This window comes from Sardina pilchardus, chromosome 15 (assembly GCF_963854185.1).
Source record: "Sardina pilchardus chromosome 15, fSarPil1.1, whole genome shotgun sequence".
NCBI lineage: Eukaryota > Metazoa > Chordata > Actinopteri > Clupeiformes > Clupeidae > Sardina > Sardina pilchardus.
In genome coordinates this window covers 14,386,760-14,407,793 of record NC_085008.1, presented here as the reverse complement: position 1 = coordinate 14,407,793, position 21,034 = coordinate 14,386,760, and the positions used below count along the sequence as shown (strand labels likewise).

The 21,034-nt window shown below is 43.6% G+C and overlaps 1 protein-coding gene and 1 pseudogene across 5 annotated transcripts; both read right to left on the bottom strand.

Annotated features, from left to right (window-relative positions):
- Positions 1–952: 952 nt before the first annotated feature.
- LOC134102736 (phospholipid hydroperoxide glutathione peroxidase-like) lies at positions 953–5,324 on the bottom strand (annotated as a pseudogene).
- Positions 5,325–5,376: 52 nt separating this feature from the next.
- Positions 5,377–20,925, bottom strand: arhgap45b (Rho GTPase activating protein 45b). 5 transcript variants are annotated; one of them, XM_062556953.1, is made up of 24 exons: positions 20,406–20,925; positions 19,667–19,917; positions 18,656–19,070; positions 16,583–16,726; positions 16,304–16,388; positions 14,019–14,091; positions 13,532–13,604; positions 13,254–13,388; positions 13,011–13,072; positions 12,781–12,891; positions 12,357–12,437; positions 12,078–12,245; positions 11,629–11,766; positions 11,315–11,505; positions 10,789–10,898; positions 10,604–10,702; positions 10,380–10,475; positions 10,112–10,275; positions 9,655–9,843; positions 9,138–9,275; positions 8,676–8,905; positions 8,256–8,493; positions 8,005–8,098; positions 5,377–6,172 (listed from the first exon to the last, which is right to left on the bottom strand). In XM_062556953.1, the coding sequence occupies exons 2-24, from the start codon at positions 19,793–19,795 to the stop codon at positions 5,757–5,759; spliced, it is 3,579 nt and encodes a 1,192-aa protein (XP_062412937.1). In that variant the 5' UTR covers positions 19,796–19,917; positions 20,406–20,925; the 3' UTR covers positions 5,377–5,756. The 5 variants fall into 5 exon arrangements, with proteins under 5 accessions (XP_062412937.1, XP_062412939.1, XP_062412938.1 ...); XM_062556955.1 differs by having other exon boundaries at positions 18,656–19,055; XM_062556954.1 differs by lacking the exon at positions 20,406–20,925 and adding an exon at positions 20,084–20,344.
- Positions 20,926–21,034: the final 109 nt, after the last annotated feature.

Genomic DNA, 21,034 nt, shown 5'->3' with positions numbered 1-21,034 from the left:
TGGTAGGAGATTAGTTTGGCTAAGTAGCTCATTCATTGTTGGATTATTGTGTAAATGCATTGTGTGTTGGTCTGCATCATGGAGCCACAGTGGCCACAATGGCAAGTGGTAAATGAACATTATCAAATAATGATTTTCAAAATGTCATTATCAGGGTTAATTTACAATTAAGAGTTAGAGTCACATTCAGCAAAACGCAAAATAAGCTCTTTGTGTGTGTGGTGGGTCATGATGAAACCAGACATGGAGGCTGTGTGCCATATTGCCAAAAGTATTTGCTCACCTGCCTTGACTCACAAATGAACTTTCACATCCCATTCTTAATCCATAGGGTTTGATATGACGTTCGTTCACCCTTTGCAGCTATAACAGCTTCAACTCTTCTGGGAAGGCTTTCCACAAGGTTTAGATGTGTGTTTTTGGGGATATTTGACCATTCATTTAGAAGCACATTTGTGAGCCATGTTGGAACAGGAAGGGGTCATCCCTGAGCTGGGCTGGGTCCATTAACCAAGAGATTTTGGACAATTCCATGCTCCCAACTTTGTGGGAACAGTTTGTGAATAATCCCTTCCTGTTACAACATGACTGCACCGATGCACAAAGCAAGGTCCATAAAGACATGGATGACAGAGTTTAGTGTGGATGAACTTGACTGGCCTGCACAGAGTCCTGACCTCAACTCAATAGAGCACCTTTGGGATGAATTCAGTCTCCAGTCCAATCAGTGTGTAACCTCACAAATGCACTTCTGAAATAATGGTTAAAAATTCCCATAAACACACTCCTAAACCTTATGGAAAGCCTTCTCAGAAGAGTTGAAGCAGTTATAGCTTCAAAGGGGTGGACAAACGTCATATTAAACCCTATGGATTATGATTACGAATGGGATGTGACCAAAATTCATATGGGAGTCAAGGCAGGTGAGCAAATACTTTTGGCATATGTGTAGCTCTGCTGTAGTCACTTTTTTGGTAATGGCCGATAGTCCCTTATGACAACAGTCACGACAGGTGATCTGTTGAAAATCATTTTTACTAGTAGCAAAACTATGGATAAGTTTAATCATCCATTTCTTGAAATAAAAAAATAAATAAATCCAAAATGATACAATCAACTGATAGAGGTTTATAGGACACAGCTTAATGTTTAACAGAGTGCTTTAATAACAGTGGCTTAATAGGTGATCACCATGATTTGAACTTTGATTCCATCACAAATCTTTTCTCTAGCTGCAAACTTTAAAGCCTTTAACGCCACAGAATTCACATTACATTGTATTCACATTTACATTTTGTTTAAAGACATGTGTTTTATGAAAATGGAGAGAAACTGGAGATTTATACAAATAGAACACTATAAAATATACAATAATTTGCCATGTTTTATTACATCAATGACTCATGACTGATTTGCATTGGATACTGGCGCAAAGCCAAATGAAAGTCAATATTGAAGCACACTGAAGGGGGCACTACGCTGAAACACATGCAATAAACATTTGTGTATGCAAAGTAGAGCCCTCTATGTCTTCTTCCTCGTCTACTATACCAAAAACAAAAAAAGTGCACATCACACCCAAACCAACAATTTTGGAAAAGCCAATGGACATGACCATTCCCATAAAACATTTGCATGTTTTATGTTATGACTGGTTTGAGATATGGTAAACACTTAGAAACTTGAGTACTGAGGGATATTATGGGTCTCTCCAGTGGGTCATCAGGGAATAGAGGGTCCTCCCAGAAATGTTGCACGCCAAATGCATCAGGTCTGACCTGTCCATGGAATGGGTTGAGGGACAGACCGTCACTCATCTGGGGCAGAGCCTCAATTCCCCGACTCATCACTGGAGAGCGAGTAGCAGAGGGGGTCAGTGGGATGACAGGGCTGAAAGAGTTACAGGTACTTGAGCAGGTCCTTCTCAATCACCTGCAAATAATGAATAAACCACAATCTGTTTCCCAAACAGGAGAATCAAGACATAAATAAATAAATAGCCTTGATGTGCTGGACTTACTCTTGGAGCCTCTAGTGGTGAGTATCTCTTCACAACATTACCCTCCCGGTCAATAAGGAACTATGAATAAAAAATAAAATTGAATGCCTTGCAAGTTCACTGCCAAACTTCTTCTCGGATTAAAATTGGCAATCTATTCCAAAGGACAATAGTACAATACAAGTACAATAAAAATGTGCTAATCATGCAATACCTTGGTGTAGTTCCACTTGATACCACTAGGAAAGGTAAAAACACCAGATGTAATTTCTTCATAATTATTTAAAATCAGTTGTGTTGTGTTATCATGTTAAGAAATACTCAGGAAGCTCAAGTATTTCCCAGGAAAAATTCTATGGAATATTCTACATAATCAGAATAGCCTTACAGGTTATTGACATGTGCAGACCGTCAGTTGATTTTTCCCCACTGTAGGCCATATGTATAAATTGTTCCCTGGCTTTGTCAAACAAGGAGGTCGTCAGACCCACGGTGGTCATTCTCCTGGGAGAAATACGGATTTCAATGAAACCCATGAATAGGACTTCCTGCTTTCAATGATGTAAAATGATGATTTTTACATCATTGAAAGCAGGAAGACCAACATTGAAATTCGTATTTCTCCCATCTCAAGGCAAACTGAGGGAATGATGCACGTCACGACCATTCAAAAACATGACTACAAAGCTTAATGCTAATTGGTGAAGTGTCCCGCATTCATTCTTGCTTAATTTAGACATTGACTCACCTTCCAAATAGTCCCTTGCTTTTGGGCTGTGACTTCAGCCACTTCCAGAGAGGGAGGGCATTTGGGCCTTTGACGTCGACCTTACTGAACATTTCAAACTGGGCGTTGTATGATTTTGCAAACGCCTTGATCTGAGCATTAGTGCCCGGTTCCTATTACAAGATTGACATGTTAATCTTCAACTGAGACTTTTAAAAACACACTGGACATGTTGGGTCATACTGTAGTTTTACTACACAACAAAATTCAACACAAAATTCAACACAATGTATAATTATATGTAGATAACTGGGTGCAAAATAGCATCATACCTGTTTTCCAAACTGGTTGGAGGGGAAGGCCAAAATGTGTAATCCTCTCTCAGCATAGTTGGCGTGCATTTCTACAAACTGAGAGTAGCTAAGGGGGGTCCAGCTTCATTTAGAGGCAACGTTGGTGATGATGACAATGTGGCCTCTGACCACAAACCAAAACATTTTTAGAACAGTTGGGTAGTGTACAGTTAGACACAACGCTTCAAGTCAAATGTTCATCATTTCCCCATGGATTTCATTAAATGCCTCACTGGTATGTTTTACCTTTTACGTTTTATAGTCAGAACTTCAAATCTCACCTGTATTTCTCAAATGACACCTCATTGCCATCTATATCTGTGGCTGAGAACTCATAGATTGACTTGGCCAACTGCCAGTCCTCCACCAGCGCAGACTGAAACAAAATTTGAGAAGACCAACTCACACAACTCTCCACAGCGCCATAGTAGGTATTTTCAGCAATGCATCAATTTCAGGAAATGCACTTTCACAACATAAAAAGAATTGTACAAGAATGAAACAAACTTCAAAAAGAGAGAAGAGACTAAGTGTAGAATTTTACTTGTACTTGTAGAATTTTAACTTTTTTGCAATGCAAATAAACCGACGCGTTTCGACTTACGTTCCAGGAACCCAGACGAACACGTAAGTCGAAACGCGCCGGTTTATTTGCCTTGCAAAAAAGTTAAAATTCTACAAACGGAGTGCCTTAGTCTCTTCTCTCTTTTTTGATTCTTGACTGAACCCACATCAGACTAAAGAGCACCTGTCTATTTCTGACACGAAAGGAACCTTGCAGCGCCTCTGGTCCTTTTTTCATATCAATGAAACAAACTTTGTCTGGTCTCCAGTCTTACCACAGTATTCCCATACAACTGTACAAACTGTACAAGACATCTGAATCGCACAATAGAATATGGTATTGATCTTGAAATACCTGAGAGCCATGCTTGCCATAGTCTGCAGCTGGAGATGCAACCGACTTGGACAATTTAATGTTTTTCCTATTCATAGATATCCTAGTGTACTGAACATGACAAGTGTTCATTGTATGTTGGGGCAGATCCTCCAGTCTTCTTAATTAGAATATCACTTTGAGGTAGCCTTGCCCACATGAAAGCAATATTGACTTCTGTTCACTCTATTTGTAGACTATTTGCTTAAAAAGGATTATCTAATGCAAAACCCAGCACAGACATTTTTCGTCTTGGGTTACAGTTTCTGCATGTAAGCAAAATGAACATAAGGAATTTAGCAAAGGTGTATCACTGCGGGGGGAGTATTTCTACAGCTGCTATTCAGAACGGTTGGCTATCTTACCTGTAAATTACCTGTCCCCTTTACCTGGGTAGGGGGCCGATTACCAGCAGCGTAAACTTGCCTATTACCAGTCTAGCATGGAGCCTGTATAACCATCCTGGCTCTCTTGCTTAGTCTCTTATTACAGCAATGATCAATTGGTTTCCATTCTCTACAGTAAAGCTCAATCTTAGGTAGTGTCAAATGTATAACAGGTAGGCTATACAATACGTTATAATCCTACAGGTTATTGTGAATGGCAAAGACAAACGAGCTGATATATTAACAAACTGTTAAACACAACTTTTTAAAAAAATTTACCATCAGATAGAATCGTGTACCAGGCATACGCTCTAACCACCTTGCCTGACCCATAACCCATTTATTTTTATAGTGCTTTTCTAGACACTTGACTGAAAGACGCTTTACAGTTTTTACACAGGTACAAAAAAAGAGACATGGTTTCATAATTAGAGAAAAGAGAACACAGGTACATGGACAAAGCAGAGACCAAAGCTTGAGAGGTGGGCAAAGAAAACAAAAAAGAAAAGGAAAAGCTGGGAAAATCTATGAACAGGAAAAAGCAAACTGCATCGACTACCTCCATTTCAGAGTCCGTAGCCGCAAAGCAAGTCACAATCAACAAACCAGACATAAAGCAAGATGTTATCAGTCAGTCACACACACATTCACTCTCCCCAATTGTGCACATATGAGGACTACAGTACATGTATCCATGTATCCATGAAATCATGTTTAATGCATAGCCTACCTTTTCCTTCAGACCCCCTTGTTCTTCTTTCTTGAAAGCCATCAATTCAACTCAACCTCACTCACAGACAGCTTGATTTACAGTACAATTGGTCCTGCTGGATAAATCATGCAATATAATCTGAGGGGTAAAGGTTTTGCATAATGACCAGCTCAGCCCTCTTCCTTGTTTGTTACCTTAACTTCTGCATTCCCACAGTGGTAAATGGGAACCACACTGAGCATGAAACTAAGAACATAATGGATTAATTCATTGGCATGTCCTTCCACTTTATTCATTAAAAGACCAACATGACAAAACACATGCAAAAACACATGTAAAATCATTTTTATAATACAAAATAGTCTCCTAACATTTTTTTTTGCTTTAGTGCTGAAATGTTTCAAAAGGAGCTATGGTATGGATGGTATCTATAAAAGGGAACCGCTGAACACTTGCGATCACACTGTGTGTTTTGAATTGGCCAAAAAAGTACATCTTTTTTAAGAATGTGCAGATATAAGCTCTGGAGAAATAAAAAAAAAAATTCACATTCGTATTTTTTAATACATGAATAAAACACGTAAAAAAGACAAAACAATCAAATGGTGTACATTAAAAAAAAACACTTTATGCAATGCTGCTTCAAATAAATTCTGGTTTCGTGTCTTGATCATGATCTATATAAACACTCAGCCTGCGTCCAACAAAACGTGGGAAGGGTGATACAGGAGGCTCAAACACAAGCACGTGATTATTGGACTGATTGGTGTTGAGGCCTGCGATGGAGGCTGCCTGACCCTCCTCCTGGCTATCCAGCTCGGGAGGCTCGGTGTCGGGGAGGGCCGGCGGTGGCGGGTCCCCATCAGCCGGGCTTCCCGGGTCGGTCAGGATGATCGGCACGGGGCCGAGCTCCTCTCTGGAGCCGCTCTGGTCGTCCTCGTCATCGCTGCTGTCGCTCGTTTGTGGGGCGATGCTGTCGGCCTCGCCCTCGCCCTCCTCGGCGGTGTCGTCCACTTCCGCGTCAGACTCCAGGCTCTGCTCGACTGATTCGGACCCGCCTGTAATGACAGAAGTGTTGATATAGCGGAGTCCTTTTGGAGTTTCGGTAGTCTGGAAACCAGCCCGAATTTAGCCCCACACACAAAATTTGAGGTCGGGAAATTACCAAGGGGGTAAGCGACTACTCGGAAAGCCCACCTCACGGGAGGCTCTGAGGCCAATAAGGGCCCATCTCAGCCAGCCTTCATTTGACCCTCTTTCATTTTGGCCTCACTTTGCCAGCGAATAAGTGTAAACATGAAGCATTTGATTTTACAGTACCATGACGCCCCCATGGAAAACAGGTTAAAATGGGCCTCACTTGTCTCAAATGAAGTCCTATGGGGCGGCTCTGTTCCAGCAAAAACATTTCTGATTGGCCATCACCTGCATTGTTTTAGTGTAGGCTACCTGTTTACACAGACCTGGCTGGGTGTTACACCAAGTGAATGAGCATGTTACAGTTTTTTACAATCACTTTGCTACTATTTTCAGAACCTTGATGTCATTTTTCACAACTCTAGACACAAAACTCACAACCAATGATCAAAATGCACATTTTTCAAAACTCTAATGCTTTTTTCAATTGCTTGGATACAATACACATACAACTTGATCATTTGTTCATTCAACAAATATCACCTGTTCAATATGATACAACTTAACATCAAAGTACTACTAATTTCAAAAAGCAATTTACACATTACATTTCAAATGAGTATTCATTTCCTTACAATGATCTAACTATCAATTGATACAACTGCTCAAAATGATAAGTAACTGTTGCATTACTCTTAATGTATAGTTGTATGGAAACAGACACACAATCTTCCACTGCAAATCATGAACATTTCAAGATACTGTAACAAGATTCACTGTCACCAATTAGCGTGGAGCTGAAACCTGTATCACCCATTTTGTTCTACAATATCTAATAATTGTATGAACAATGACACAATGAAACTATTGGTTGCTTGTGTGCGGGGTGAGTTATAGTTATGTTTCAGTGGTGTTTCACAGTAAATTAGTTTTTTGAACCAATGATTGTGCAAGTTCAAGATTTCTTTGAAGATGTGAATGCACAATCCAATGTTTTGAACATTAGCCTGTGTTACAAGTGATAACCTTTTTGAGTTTTGTGTCTAGAGTTGTGAAAAATGACATCAAGGTTCTGAAAATAGTAGCAAAGTGATTGTAAAAAACTGTAAAATGCTGAAGGATTTATATGTGTGCTGAAATTGAATAAGAGTTTCGCTGTTGGGCATAAACAAGACGTTTATTGTTGTAGTGAACACGAAAGGAGCAGAATATAACAGAAGATGGCATTGCTGATGCGCCACTGGAAATGTGCTGGCTGACGCAGCCTTCCGAGACATATAGTCCATTTGGTCTGGACTTGGTCCATTAATACTATGCCCGTATGAAAACTTGCCGACCAATCCAATTGTCCGAGCGGGCTTTACACAATGGACAGATGAGCAACGGTGCCTATTCATTCATGTGACTTGAACGTGCTTCAGTTGATTTTGTTTACAATAAAAAGCTTTAGGAAAGAAAGAACGGAAATTAAGCCATTTGTTGAGATGTTCTGGATGTTTTGGCTGTTCTTCCTGTTCTTCCCTGTGAATCCTGTAGGAAGTTCCTACAGGATTCACAGTGGGCCATTTCATTGGTCCGATTGGTTAAGTATATCCATTGTGTGCAGAGGCATTTTTCCCTGGTATCGATTGAAACACGCCCCATAATCACGTCCCAAATGGTGCAGTATCCGGCTCACATTCTGAAGAGAATTGAGTATATGACTACATCAGGGTGTGTTGTGTGAGTAGATTCCGGCCATTTTGATCTGTACCTTGCACCTCGTCTGTATCGGCATTTCCCAGCTCGTCGCTGCTCTCTGGGTTTCCTTCCGTCCTGCCTGGGTCATCTGGGGCCACACAGCCGTCCTAAACAGCAGAGGCAAGAGTCATCATTCTCTTCTATGGATCCAATGCATAACTAAAATCTAGGGTTGCTTCAGGCATTACTTACTACACACAGGCCTCTAAGAACAGTCAATAGATGAACAATGATTATAACAGAAATGCCCTCACACACACACACCTGCGGCATGGCTGGAGTCTGGACCTGGCTGGTGGAGCTGGAGCGGGTGGAGTCGGAGGGGAAGATGGAGCGGTAGAAGACGATCAGCGTCTCCACGATGCGGGCTTGGTGGGGGTAGTCCACCAGCGAGGACAGGGACACGGTGGCCCCCGTGGGCCGCGGCCGCATCAGGGACGGCCCAAAGACTATGCCCAGATTATTCGGGCTCATTTTGTTGTCTTGCTCCAACTCTGCAATCCTGCAAAGAGAAGGATTGTGGAGAAAGACAGGGGAGGGAGGGGGAAAACAGAGAGAGGGACAAAAAGAGAAATATTATGACAATATCAGAATACCTTCAACCTCCTACACAACTAAGAGACTCCTGATGCAGCAAGGCTATCCTACTGGCGTGTCATCGTGGCGTGAACCTACGGTGCCTACCTGTGCAGGTGACGCACAATGTACCGCAGCGTACTGTGATTGGCCTTGGGGATGTCGGACAGCAGCTCTTTGAGTTTCTCCACCGTTCCCAAGACCTCGGGATCCGTACTGGAGCCCAGGTCCTTCAGCTCGGGCCCCTTCCCGGCCTCCCCGCCCTCTGCCTGGATGCTCTCCTTGGCCAGGCCCATCAGATTGCTGTACAGGGCGAAGGGCATGATGGGCTCAGGCAGCTGGGGAAAACAGGCAACATCTTTTATTCAAAATAACCACCAGGGGGAGCTATTACGAGCAACACTATCCTTAGGAGGACCAACAGGATGTGATCAGGTCTTTGTTATGAGCAAAGTGTGCATATTCATACCGAAAGTGAAAGCTTGTAAAGTGTGTTTGATGTGTGTTAGATGTGTGTAATGTCTTTTGGGGCCTTGTTACTGAAGTGATACTGGAGGTGTCGAGCCCGACCTGTCTTAGGTAGAGCTTGAGCACGTTGCTGATGTCGTGAGGAGAGGACTGGGACAGCTCCACCAGTTCTTTGCCATTCTCAAAGGCCTGGCACAACTTCTCCACTCGAGTCTTCACTCCATTCACACGGTAGATACCCTACACAGAAGGAGAATCACCACAGTCACAATCGGGGCTGATAGACAGGACATTTTCTGTGCCTGAAATGATCAAATACATTCAAAAGACAATATAGAGAATAGCCTTTCTTGCCATCATACATGGCCGAGCCCAAGCCTGAATTCAGGCACCACGCCTGAACTCTATCAGGCCTGCACAATGCAATCGTCAACTGTATTTCCCCATTAAAGGTACCAAATCGAAATGTGCATTATTAAGCCCTATTCCCAAACCTTCAATATTGTGCAAAACACAAATGAAACAGTTTTGTTTCACATACCCACTGAGCCAAACAACATAACATGACGTGTGCATGACAAATGGATATTCTAGTTTACTTCCCCATCCAGACACTGACCTTCATCCGCAGTGCTCTCCTCTCGATCTCGCAGATGCACTTGATCACAATGAAGGGGACCCCGTCGGTGCTGCCGGCTGACACCTGGGCAAAGTCCCTCCCAAAGAGCTGCAGGCGGCCCTGGAGTTTCTTGTGGCCACACTGGATGGTCATGGTCTCCAGACACCTCTTATGGCAAGCCAGGTAGCACTGCACAGGCCCACAAACGGTGGAGATGCAATTTAGTGACAACTGGACTTTCATCACCACATCATTCGTAAATAAATTAAGGACGGACATTACTGTTCAGTGCTATTATGTACAAAAAGGTAATGCCACAAAACAGATCAAAATCACGATGGGGATGAACTACATCTTTGATATGAAAAGAGAAATTAGTAAGACATACTGTACAAATCACATGTCAAATTGTGAACCTATAAGTTCCCCATACTGCATTCGTTGAAGGGAAACTCACCTCCTCACACTCAGCCCCCTGGAAGTACACATAGCTGTCACACTCCCGGCACTTGGATGGGGAGCGCAGCTTACGCAGCTTGTGTGTCTGGGCTGCTTTAGAGAGGCCGATGTTGCGGAATGGACCCGTCGGTACCGCAATCTCTGGCTCTATCCCATTCAAATCTGTCAAATCATTTGAACGAATGGGGAAAAATGACTGATGAAACAGAACATGAATTTTTAAGGCATTCATTGTTAGCATATCATCAAAATGAATGTGGTCTTACTAGAGGATTCAAACGTTGACACCTCCTTCTCATCAATATCCTCATTTGATGACATGGTGCCGGTGGAAGAGGTTCTGGCCATTTTACTGATGTCTCCTACAAGTGCATTCATTCATTCATTCATTAATTCATTCATGTGAGTGGTTAAGTACAGAAAAAGCAAAGTAGCCAGATTAAACATGGGAGATGGTCAGGGTTACTGGGGGCCTGAGTGTTTGTCTGACCTGTGCTGGTGGTAGGAGATCCCAGTCCACTGCCTGCTCCCACACTGTCCGTATCGCTCACTGTGGAGCCCCAGGATTTGTGGGTAAGGTGACCACGGACTGGAACATAAGATAAAAGATCTTCTCACCGCAAAACAAACAAGATACTGTATTTACACAATGCAGAACTACAGGTGCCAATTTACCTTTTTTGGTCTCTCCTTTTACGGTGGAAGCTCCATCCCCAATGTCTTGAGTCTCAGCTATGCTCTGACCTTCAGGATTGTAACTATCGTTCCGTGGTCTGGTCTCATGCCTGGGAGGAAGGAAGGAATGAAGGAAGGAAGTTATTCAAAGCTACAACTCTACAAATCATAAAATCATCAGACCCTGCCTCTTCCAGTCAATAACAATTAGTCACCAATTAGGTGATCCAAGTTAGGTGATTATGTTGTATTACAGAGTAATTTGACTTATTACGTGGAATAATAGCCGTCTTCAAAAAGAGTGATATATAGACGTGGATGTACAATATAGACAGTCAATCCCATGTACCATGTTCTGTATGCAACTATGCATATCATGTACATTGTGCAAAATACAAATTATAACTCTGACATTAGTCCAGTGAGACCAACAGCATCTATCCACTCCAAAACCTTCCACTCTCTGGCCTATGAAATGTCTCAGTAGCCTATGAGCAGGAGTGACCAGAGGGCACGTGGGACATACAGGCTGGACGTGTCCGAGTACGGCTCGAAGGCGTAGCTGGTCTCGGGCTCCACCGGCATCTGCAGCTCCTTGACGTGTGTGGCGTACTGGCGCCCGGGGTCGTACATCTTGCTGTTCTCACACAGGGTCTGGTAGTGCACGGGCAGCACCACCGTCTGCATGTGCATGTTGGAGTAGTACGAGATGGTGACCTGAGGGCAGAGAGGGGGTTTTCGGGGAAGGGGTCAGCGCAGTCCGCGGCGTTCTCGCGCATTCGTTTAAGTTCTAGAGACGACTAGAACGCTGTTAGTGCGGGCAGGTTTAGTTGGACTCACACAGCGCAGGGTCTGGTCGCTCTGCTTGATGAGCTCCTGAATCTGCCGGAGCACTGTCACCTTCATGTCCTCCAGCTCCTGGTGGTGGGTGCTGGCGTCTGCAACACACACCTTGTAGCTGGCCTCTGCCTCCTCAGCCTGACAGACAACACAGGGCTTTTACATGATGGTCGTGATGGTCGATCCAGGGACCATGACTACAGTCATTTCCCGCATATAAGCCGAATTGTGTATAAGCCGCAGGACAGTGTTTTATGCAAGTTAAAAGAAACTTATACCATATTAATTGCCACCCTGTATTAACCTCATAGCTGAAGAAATGTTGCAAAATCAATGTATAAGCTGAGGATAATAGTCGGGAAATTAGTTTCCCCTAACTGTTGTTTTCAAGCTTTTACCGTAAACACAGAAGAGACAAGAGCTCTTTGGAATGGCAGAGAGTCGCTGACCTTATTCCTGGCCTCCTCCTCCAGTCGCTTCTTCTTGTCCACCGTCTTCGCTGTGGAGCTGCTTCCCTCCTCTTCGGCTTTGCTGGCGACTGATTTGGCCTTTTCGTACTCCTCGCAACGAGTCGTGTAGGTCTGCTTCGCTTTGCGCAAGTTCGCCTCACACTCCATCTATTCGAAACAAAAAGATCACAACACACACACACACACACCCTTAGACTGGGATTGGATTACCTTTTGAATAGCTCCATTTCAAACACTCAGAAGGACAAGGCAGCCTACCAGTTTCCTCCTGGCCCGGTTCCAGGCCTCTTTCAGCTCTTTTCGCTTCTTCTCGTGCTCTTGCTTGCGCTGCAACAGAGGCTGTGGGAGGAGAGAGATACGATACGATATGATATGATACGATACAACATTGTCAGTTTGTGCTAAAATTCTTTTTGCATCCATGGGCAGCTCATTTAAGGATTGCCGGACAGAAACAGTACATAAATGTAAGACACAATAGCATCAATAGACAAACATACAGTACATGTAGGACATAAAACACAATAAGCATCAACCAAACAAACAAGAGACATAGCCACAAATGACAGTATCAAGAATGGCACATTCAGTCAGTGTCCAGACCAGAGCAAACAAGCCTAATTCTGTCAGCATATCAGACATGACAGGCGGCTTGCGAGGAGCGTGCGGCGAGCAGCATTACCTGGATGAAGGTGTTGTTCTGCAGGGTGACAGACATTTGTTGCACACCTGCGCTTTGCTCGAGGTCCTGCTCCAGAGCCATGGAGTAGACCGAGTACAGAGGCATGTGGGGCTGGTGGAAGAGGTAGGAGAGGAAACAAAAATGAGGAGAAGGGGAGCTCATTCATGTCCTCGCATGAGTACAGCAGCATCTACCAGGAGGAAACCGAAGAGTGGTGAATGTGAAATTACCTGAGTGATGCTCTGCTTTGAAGACTGGTAGAGTCTGTGCAGGCCTTTGGCGAATTCCAGCTCTTAAAGAAAACACATCGTCATGCAAAGCACACCTCTTTGGGAATTTTAATTCTCTTCGCTGGTCATCATTTAAGTGGACTTCAAGTCCTTTGGTTAAATGAACATGTCGGACAGGAGCCCATGGTGGTCTGCAGGCAGCTCTAGGCAAGAGATATTGATGCAAAATGCGGTTGTGCTCACCCAGTGCAGTCCGTTTCTCAACATAGGTGATCAGGTCCTTCATGTACTTGGAGATGGTCTTGGCATAAGCCAGCGCTGTGTCCACCCCTCCCTCACTGCGCTGCAAGATGATATCCACCTCCTCTGCACTCATACCTGCACATACAGTATGTACGCGCACGCAAACACACACACAGACACACACACCATTAATAATCATTTCACTAAACACCCAACCGATCACTTTACCAGTCTATTGTTTTTTAGAGCCAGGTAGTGTGAAGCAGAGGAGGACGTACCACTTTCTAAGAAATCACTTCTCATTTGGGAATCAAACCCCTGTGGTGATGAGCCATACAGATTCTCCATAGACTGAGGAGACAGAGTCAGTAGTTTTAAGAAATAACTGGGGCAGGTAGGTAAAAAGCCAGTAAACATTGAACACAGACTCACAAATGAATTAGAAATAATATTCCTTAGAATTATTTGAAGTACTGTAAGCACAAAAAAGTGACACCAACACCTGTCTAAAACATGAAATGGCATTTTAACAGTCATTCTACAGATTTTGTTGCTCTACACACACACACACACACACACACACACACACACACACACACACACACACACACACACACACACACACACACACACACACACACACACACACACACACACACACACACACACACACACACACACACACACACACACACACACACACACACACACACACACACACACACACACACACACACACACACACACACACACACACACACTTACCCTGCTTTTTTCTGTTGGTGGGACCGACAGGAGTGAACTGCTGTCCAGCTCCCCCATTAGTAGCTCTGACACACTAGAGAAACAGAACACATTTCACACACTCACACATCATACACACTACAGACACAGTCCATACCAGGTGGTGGAACAACAACAACAGGACTAACCCCAACTAGGTCTGAGATTGAGGGAATCAAATAGGCATCATATTGGCTGAAAACGTCGTCCTCATAATTGGGCTTTTGTGATTTTATATTGAGACAACAAACTAGTCATGTTGACGTTAAAGCTTACAAAGTTGAAGTCTGTGTCTTTGCTTTAATGGGCTGCTTGCAGTTAATTTAAAGGGTTCCAGAAAAGGTCTAATGTGAAATACCAAACTGTCCCATAACCAACATTTATGGGCTGAAGTCTCAGTCTCCCATGACGCCCTGAACCCACGGACAAAAAGGACAAACAACTCACTTCAAACCGATTCACATTTCATCCGTTTGTGTTGACAGTTGCCATTTCATAATGCACATTGTATACCATTATGTAGCTTTCCATCTACTGATGTGTGCTGTACAAGTTCGATTTTACTCACAGAAACAGCATTATGCACCACGCACACACACATACTGTACGCTTAAAGAGAGATCAGAGGCATTACTCACTCGCAATTCCACAACACATTACCTAGACACTTTTCATCCAAAGTGACTTATTATAATATATGTAAATTATATTACAAGGGACTACACTGTCTGCAGATCAACTTGGGGTTAAGGTACCTCGCTCAAGGGCACAACGGTGAATGGAACCCACAATTTTTCATGCTACTGCATGCTAGCCCAACTCCTTAACAGGCCCAGATAGCCCTACACTTTACATGGCTACATCAGTTTGGACATGATCAATGCATTGCAAACTCCTATTCTACAGAAGTGCAGATACCATTCACAGAGCAGGAAACTCTCCATGCTAACATGTCACATAAAGCCAGTCAACATGCCATAGCACACACTGCGGAGTTACAAACAGCCAGAGAGAAATCACTTGTCCTGTACCACTGAAGTCATGGTCTCAGTCAGTGCCATTACACGCAAACAATTAATCAGATTTCGCTCTGATTATACTCTTAACTCTGATTAAAAAATGACATTTGAACTGAGTATTCTGATTCTAATTCTCAATTTCTAATCAAAACTGTTTTGATATCAGAGATGTGTCATGTAACTAAATACTCCTAATGATCCTACTGTAATTGCAGACAATTAATCATGGGAATCAGATTTGTACTTGTTCATTTAACATGTAAATTGGAATATTCCAAATTCTGATAATACTCCGATTGGTGCTTTAATCAGACTGCTCTGCCCATGTAACCACACTGAGTGATCTCACTATAGAAATCTCCAATACTGTGGCAGATGATCCTGGCATACGACTGCAGGATTGCTCCGTCCCTTTGTCCAGCAGCTGCCCCTCATCTTTTACCTCCGGCTTCGGCGAACCTCTGGAATGGGCAGTGACAAGGTACGCAGGTAGCTCAGCATTGTTTACAATTTTAAAATGCTGCCACAACAGCGTACAGTACATCCAGGAACCTTGCTGGAAATCCCACGAAATCCACCCTTGGTCCACTGTTGAGGGAGCTAAAAGCACCTGGACAGCTGTCAGTGAGCGATCACAAATAATCACCTCACTTCCCTTTTTAACGGCACCTCTCCCCTATCCATGTAAATCAAAAGGGCGGGCCATTTTGACTTGCCATATTTTTCCAGAGCAAAACAAAGACATGTTCTGACAAGAGTGGTCAACAACACTTTGCATACAGTATGTCCACAACAGTGTAGTTTATCCTCTGCACCAGTCATTGTATATTCAAAAGCATGGAGCATTTACAACTCCATATGGCACATGAGCATAGAATTTAGGCAACTGACCACATTAAGAGATGACGTTGTTGATAACATTATTTCAAATCATCCATGCTGTTTTAAACTGCTAACATGATAAGGTAGCCCCAAGAGCAGATGCTTTGTATCTCACAGAAAATATCTGCTCTTGGAGAAAACACCAAATGGCTGACTTATGGTTTCAGGTTGATTCTAGAGAAAGAAAGTCACTATTCCACTTCCTGTTTTTCTGTAGGAGCTCCACTCATGCAAATGGCCTCTGTGAATCTGAAAGTACCCTCTTTTTTTCAGTTATATCCATGACACATTTACATCAGTGTCTCTGAACTCCAGCTTCACGTAAAGCAGCACACTTGGGGAAACAGACAGCAGATGGATACTCACTTGCTACTGAATGCAACAGCAATGGTCTCGATGGCCTTTTCAAAGTCTTTCTTTTCAGTATCATTGCTGGTTTCATAATGAAATCCTGAGGAGGACATACAAAAGATGCAGTCATCCGACTTTCAATTAAAGACCTACAAAGTTACATTTTGAAAAGGACATCATTAACCGCTGTACATTAGGACTCAAGGCGCAGCAAGACGAGCAAGCATACAAGTGTGTCAGGAAGTAGATATGCTGTAATGTTTCTGTAATGGGACTACAAACAAACAGCCATACCTTTGACCTTAGAGATAAGCTTTCCGGCTGCGGTGAGTGTCTCCACTGTGTTGAGTAGCGGGTACAAGCTGATGACCTGCCGAAACACCCGGAGGACCTCACCCAAGCACTCATGAGCCAGCGGCCGACGGTTCTCCAGTTTACCTGCAAAGGAAACGTGTCAACAACAACCTTTCATCCCACAAATGAATGGTAGAGAGTTATAGGAACTGTGCAAACATCAAGATAGTTTCAGATAACTGGGCGCCACAGCAGACAACTTGTATATTGTTAAGGAAGTGTGATTGACTGACTATTTGATTAACACAAACTTCTGGTTCACTACATCCACCCTCAGATCATTAGAGTGACTGATATACATGTAGATATAAAAATCCTGCCATTACCAATGTATGTGTTTGCATAGGGAGCTGATTCTGCCACAATCATCAATACTTCAACTTTCACACTGAATTTTCTCATTCTTGTAGGCTACTATCTGATATGCATTGTAAATATTCAAGTAAAATGACTCTGAACATTCAATATAAAACATTGACATTAATACACATGCCTTGCCTTATGTAATGACAAAGGCAATCAACAAAGAAAGGTAAAGATCTGATTCAAGTCAGATGAGTGGGTGTCAGTAAGATCACGGGGGCTTTTGACACAAACACACTACTAAACCATCACACACATAATTTCCGCACATATAGCCATGTGACAGACTAGTGCAGCTCGTCGTCATTCGGCTGCTCTGTGCTCTAGCACTGCTTTGAAGCTTGCAGTGACACCTCTGAAAGCCACTTCCTCTTCCCCTGGCCTTACACCGAGACTCAAAGCATCCTGTATGTGTGCGTGTGTGTGTGTGTGTGCGTGTGTGTGTGTATGTATGTGCGTGTGTGTGTATGTATCTCCCCCCGCCTCCTCCCCCTTCTGCCTGCCACGCTGACAGTTACAAGTGCAAACGCACAGACTATTACAGGAGTCTGGATCAACTGAAAGTGAAATAACCAGTTCTGATGAGCAAATTATGGATGTTGTGGAGTCCAATGCTTCTGTAAAATAAGCTGCCAAGCAACCTCTTTGGCCACTGGTTGTATGCCACGCAATGTGCGCCGAGTGTGAAAAGCTTGGATATAATGCGACTAGAATGAAAGAGAGGCAAACTATGAAATAAGGTCATGAACTTTGTGAGCCCTGTCCATTCATCACAGAGCTGTACAAAACCAAGATCTATTAAACTAGCACACCCAAGAGATGGAGGTTCAACACTACAGTATGCTCCATATGAGAATGGGGCCATAACCAGTTTCCATTTATGGGGATTATTTTAAGCCACCAGTTTCTTGTATTTAAATCAGAAAACTCAATTAAGACTCCCATTCCAAAAGTTGAACATGCATAAGAGAAAAATGTTGTCCAACTTTTGCTCTAATTTGGCACATAATCTCATAAATCTCAGACAGAATCTCTGACAACATGTGCCACATCTGACTACTCTGGTCAGAATTTAGTACTCAATAGGCCTACATCTGCATTTTTCATTAGACACGCTTAGCACGTCTGCACTGGTCAATCAACACGATCTTACACACAGACAATTATTAGATCACGGTTGCGCCATTCTGCATCTTGAGAAAGTTGGACAAGGGGGAGTGTTCTCTCTTCTGCTGTAAACAAGAGAGCTGGCTTCCTGCTGGAGTGTGGTGTAGCCGCAGAAGCTGAGCTCAACAGCACAAGAGGAAGCTACTGCCAGCTTGTGTCAACCTGGCCCCGCCTCTTGTCACTCACAACAGTCACATGGCCAAGAGACAGAGAGAGAGAGCACAGGCAATGGGCAACGTTAGGAACAGGTGCCAATGCCCCTACCATTAAACATACACACATAAATGGGAATAACCTTGAATTCCCCTATCCTTATCCTTGACATTTCAATTACCGTATTTCACTATGCAAGTTCACATCTGCCTAACGCATCAATTTTGCCTTAGTACACTGTATCTGAATCGTAAAAAACAGACTGATGCGGATGTTCTTAGTAACATGGTGATGTTTGATGGAACACTTCAAAGCAAAGCAACAGCCCACCTTCTTTACCACCTTCACTAAGCACCACATCTTTGAGCTTCTCCACGGCCTCAGCGAAGCGAGCCACATCCCGCAGCAGGAGAGGAATGTCCTCCACTTCGATGCACGCCGTCTCCGGGCTGTCCAGGGATGGACTCTGCGCCTGTGCCCCTTTCAGGTAGCCCTTGCTGAAGACCCACGACTGCTGCGGGAACCCGGCGGCGCTGGCGTGCCGACTCAGGGAGGGCGGCCGCTTCAGGGTGCCCCCCGGGGAAGGGCATCCTTGTCTGCCGTGGTGGGGGGTGGGGGTCCCCGGGCAGGAGACAGGGCTGTGGCCAAGGCCCGGGGGAGAGAGGGTGGCCGTAGAGGAGGTGGACAACGTGGGGGAGGCACCGTCGGGGACATCTCGCTTTGGCTGCTCCTGGAGGGCAGACAGCTGGGTTACACAGAGGGGACACAGACGGGCTGTGAGAACGCCCAGACAGACCCATTAAAGGTGACAGATCCCCCCCCCCTCTAGTAGACAGCTTGTTGCCGATTGCCAGTTACCAAAATAGTTGGTAAACAAGGGGCTTCAGGAGTCTCTTGTGTAATACACTCACTTCCTGTAATGCCCAGTCACACCCTAAAACCAAGAAGACGTAACAAGAAAACACTGAAACATGATACCAACAATCTTTTAAAATAATTCAATCATGGTTAAATTGTTAGTGCCATACACATATATGCGGACAAGACATACAAGTCCTTTCTAAACTTGTTACCAATCATGCATTAGCTAGATTACAGGAACAAGAGTTTTAGTACTCTGTGTACCTGAAACACAAGGCACCCACGCACAAAAAAAATGCTTTCAATTGTCCACCTGTTGGGTTTTACGCAGGTGGCTTACACAATTAAATTCATGTGACCTAATCACACCTAGTGTACAGGAGAGTCATGCTGATACCCACGTCGACCTATGTCTAGACTTGAAGGTTCTGTGAAGTAATATGAAAATAAAGTAGCAATCAACACCTGAAGAAAACGTACCTGCTTTAGCCAGATGTTGTGTTTATTTGGCAAAATGTCCAATTTGCCTTTAGACTCTGCTTTCTTAACCCGTTGGCCAGTTGCATATGGACTGTATCCGTTTTTGCCAATAGTTCCACGTTTCAACATTTTGGTGTAGTCTTGGAGCCTAGGCTACTTCATGCGTGTCAAGAGCTTCAAATTTATACCTCAGAATAAATTAAGGAGTAGCCCACTGTTGCCATCATTTCTAAATATTTAAATACAGCCTTCTAAAGAAAAAGAAAAAACTCTATGAAGGCCAATGGTTCGCTCAGGTTATGGTACGGTTAACGTTACATGTCATTTATTCTGTGTAGCCTATAATTGCGATAACGAATCACTTCAATGGCTACATTAAGAATGCCCCAAATGTCAAAATAAACACTGTGTACTCACGTATAGTAAACAATAGTTTACTGTTGCCTATATCCTAAATCACGTTAGTCACGGTCACTCTGAAATCGATGGTAGCTAATAAATAAGTACCCTAAGCCCTTCTAAGTAGTTACACTAAACCAAAGACGACCTAAACAAACATTGCCTAGGGTATAAACTTGCATACTCGCGCACCTACACTAATATAGGCTACAATTTAACAAGCTGTTCCAAAAGAAGTTTAATTGGCTGAATGCAGCAAATCGCCCTTCACACAAGAGTGAAAAGTCGGAAATTCAGTTGAGTGACAGGAGGAAACAGTGATGATACATGTGCAACTTACTGACGAGAAGCTCTGAGGCGATGGACTTCCTGCTCGACTTCTCTTCGAAATGGATGGCGTCTTAATAATTTCCCGTTTCTTTTTGAACATTTTTAATTTGGTTTTCGATTCTCCCCCAATTTCTTTAAGTTTAAAACACAACCCCCCCACCCACCCCCCAACTTTCCAGTCAGGTGGTTTGGCGCTTCTAGCGGTGTCTCTCTCATCAATTCCGATCGTTATCCACGACAGCCGTCTTAATGTTCTGTTGGCATCGCTCCTCGACTGTTGACGCCCTGTGTGATCACCAACTCCAGTCATGGTAGCATCCGCTGCACATTTACCACGCTGGCAAGCAGAGCGCCGCGCATGTGATACGTAGTCATCCATGAAAGAGGGGCAAAGGACAAACAACAACCAAGTAACAGTTTGAGATTACAAAAAGTATTAAACATAATCGGGAAAATGTAACAGTTATTCTCCCTTCATACCTCAGAGCTTTCTATAGGCCTACTACGACAGAGAAGAGATTTGGGAGCATGTAGTCACTCAGCAACATCAGTCAAATGAATATGGCTATCACCTGCACGCCGACCACCTGACCAATTTAATAATTAAGGTGAGGTTCTTCGCCCGCCCATCCTGGTTTA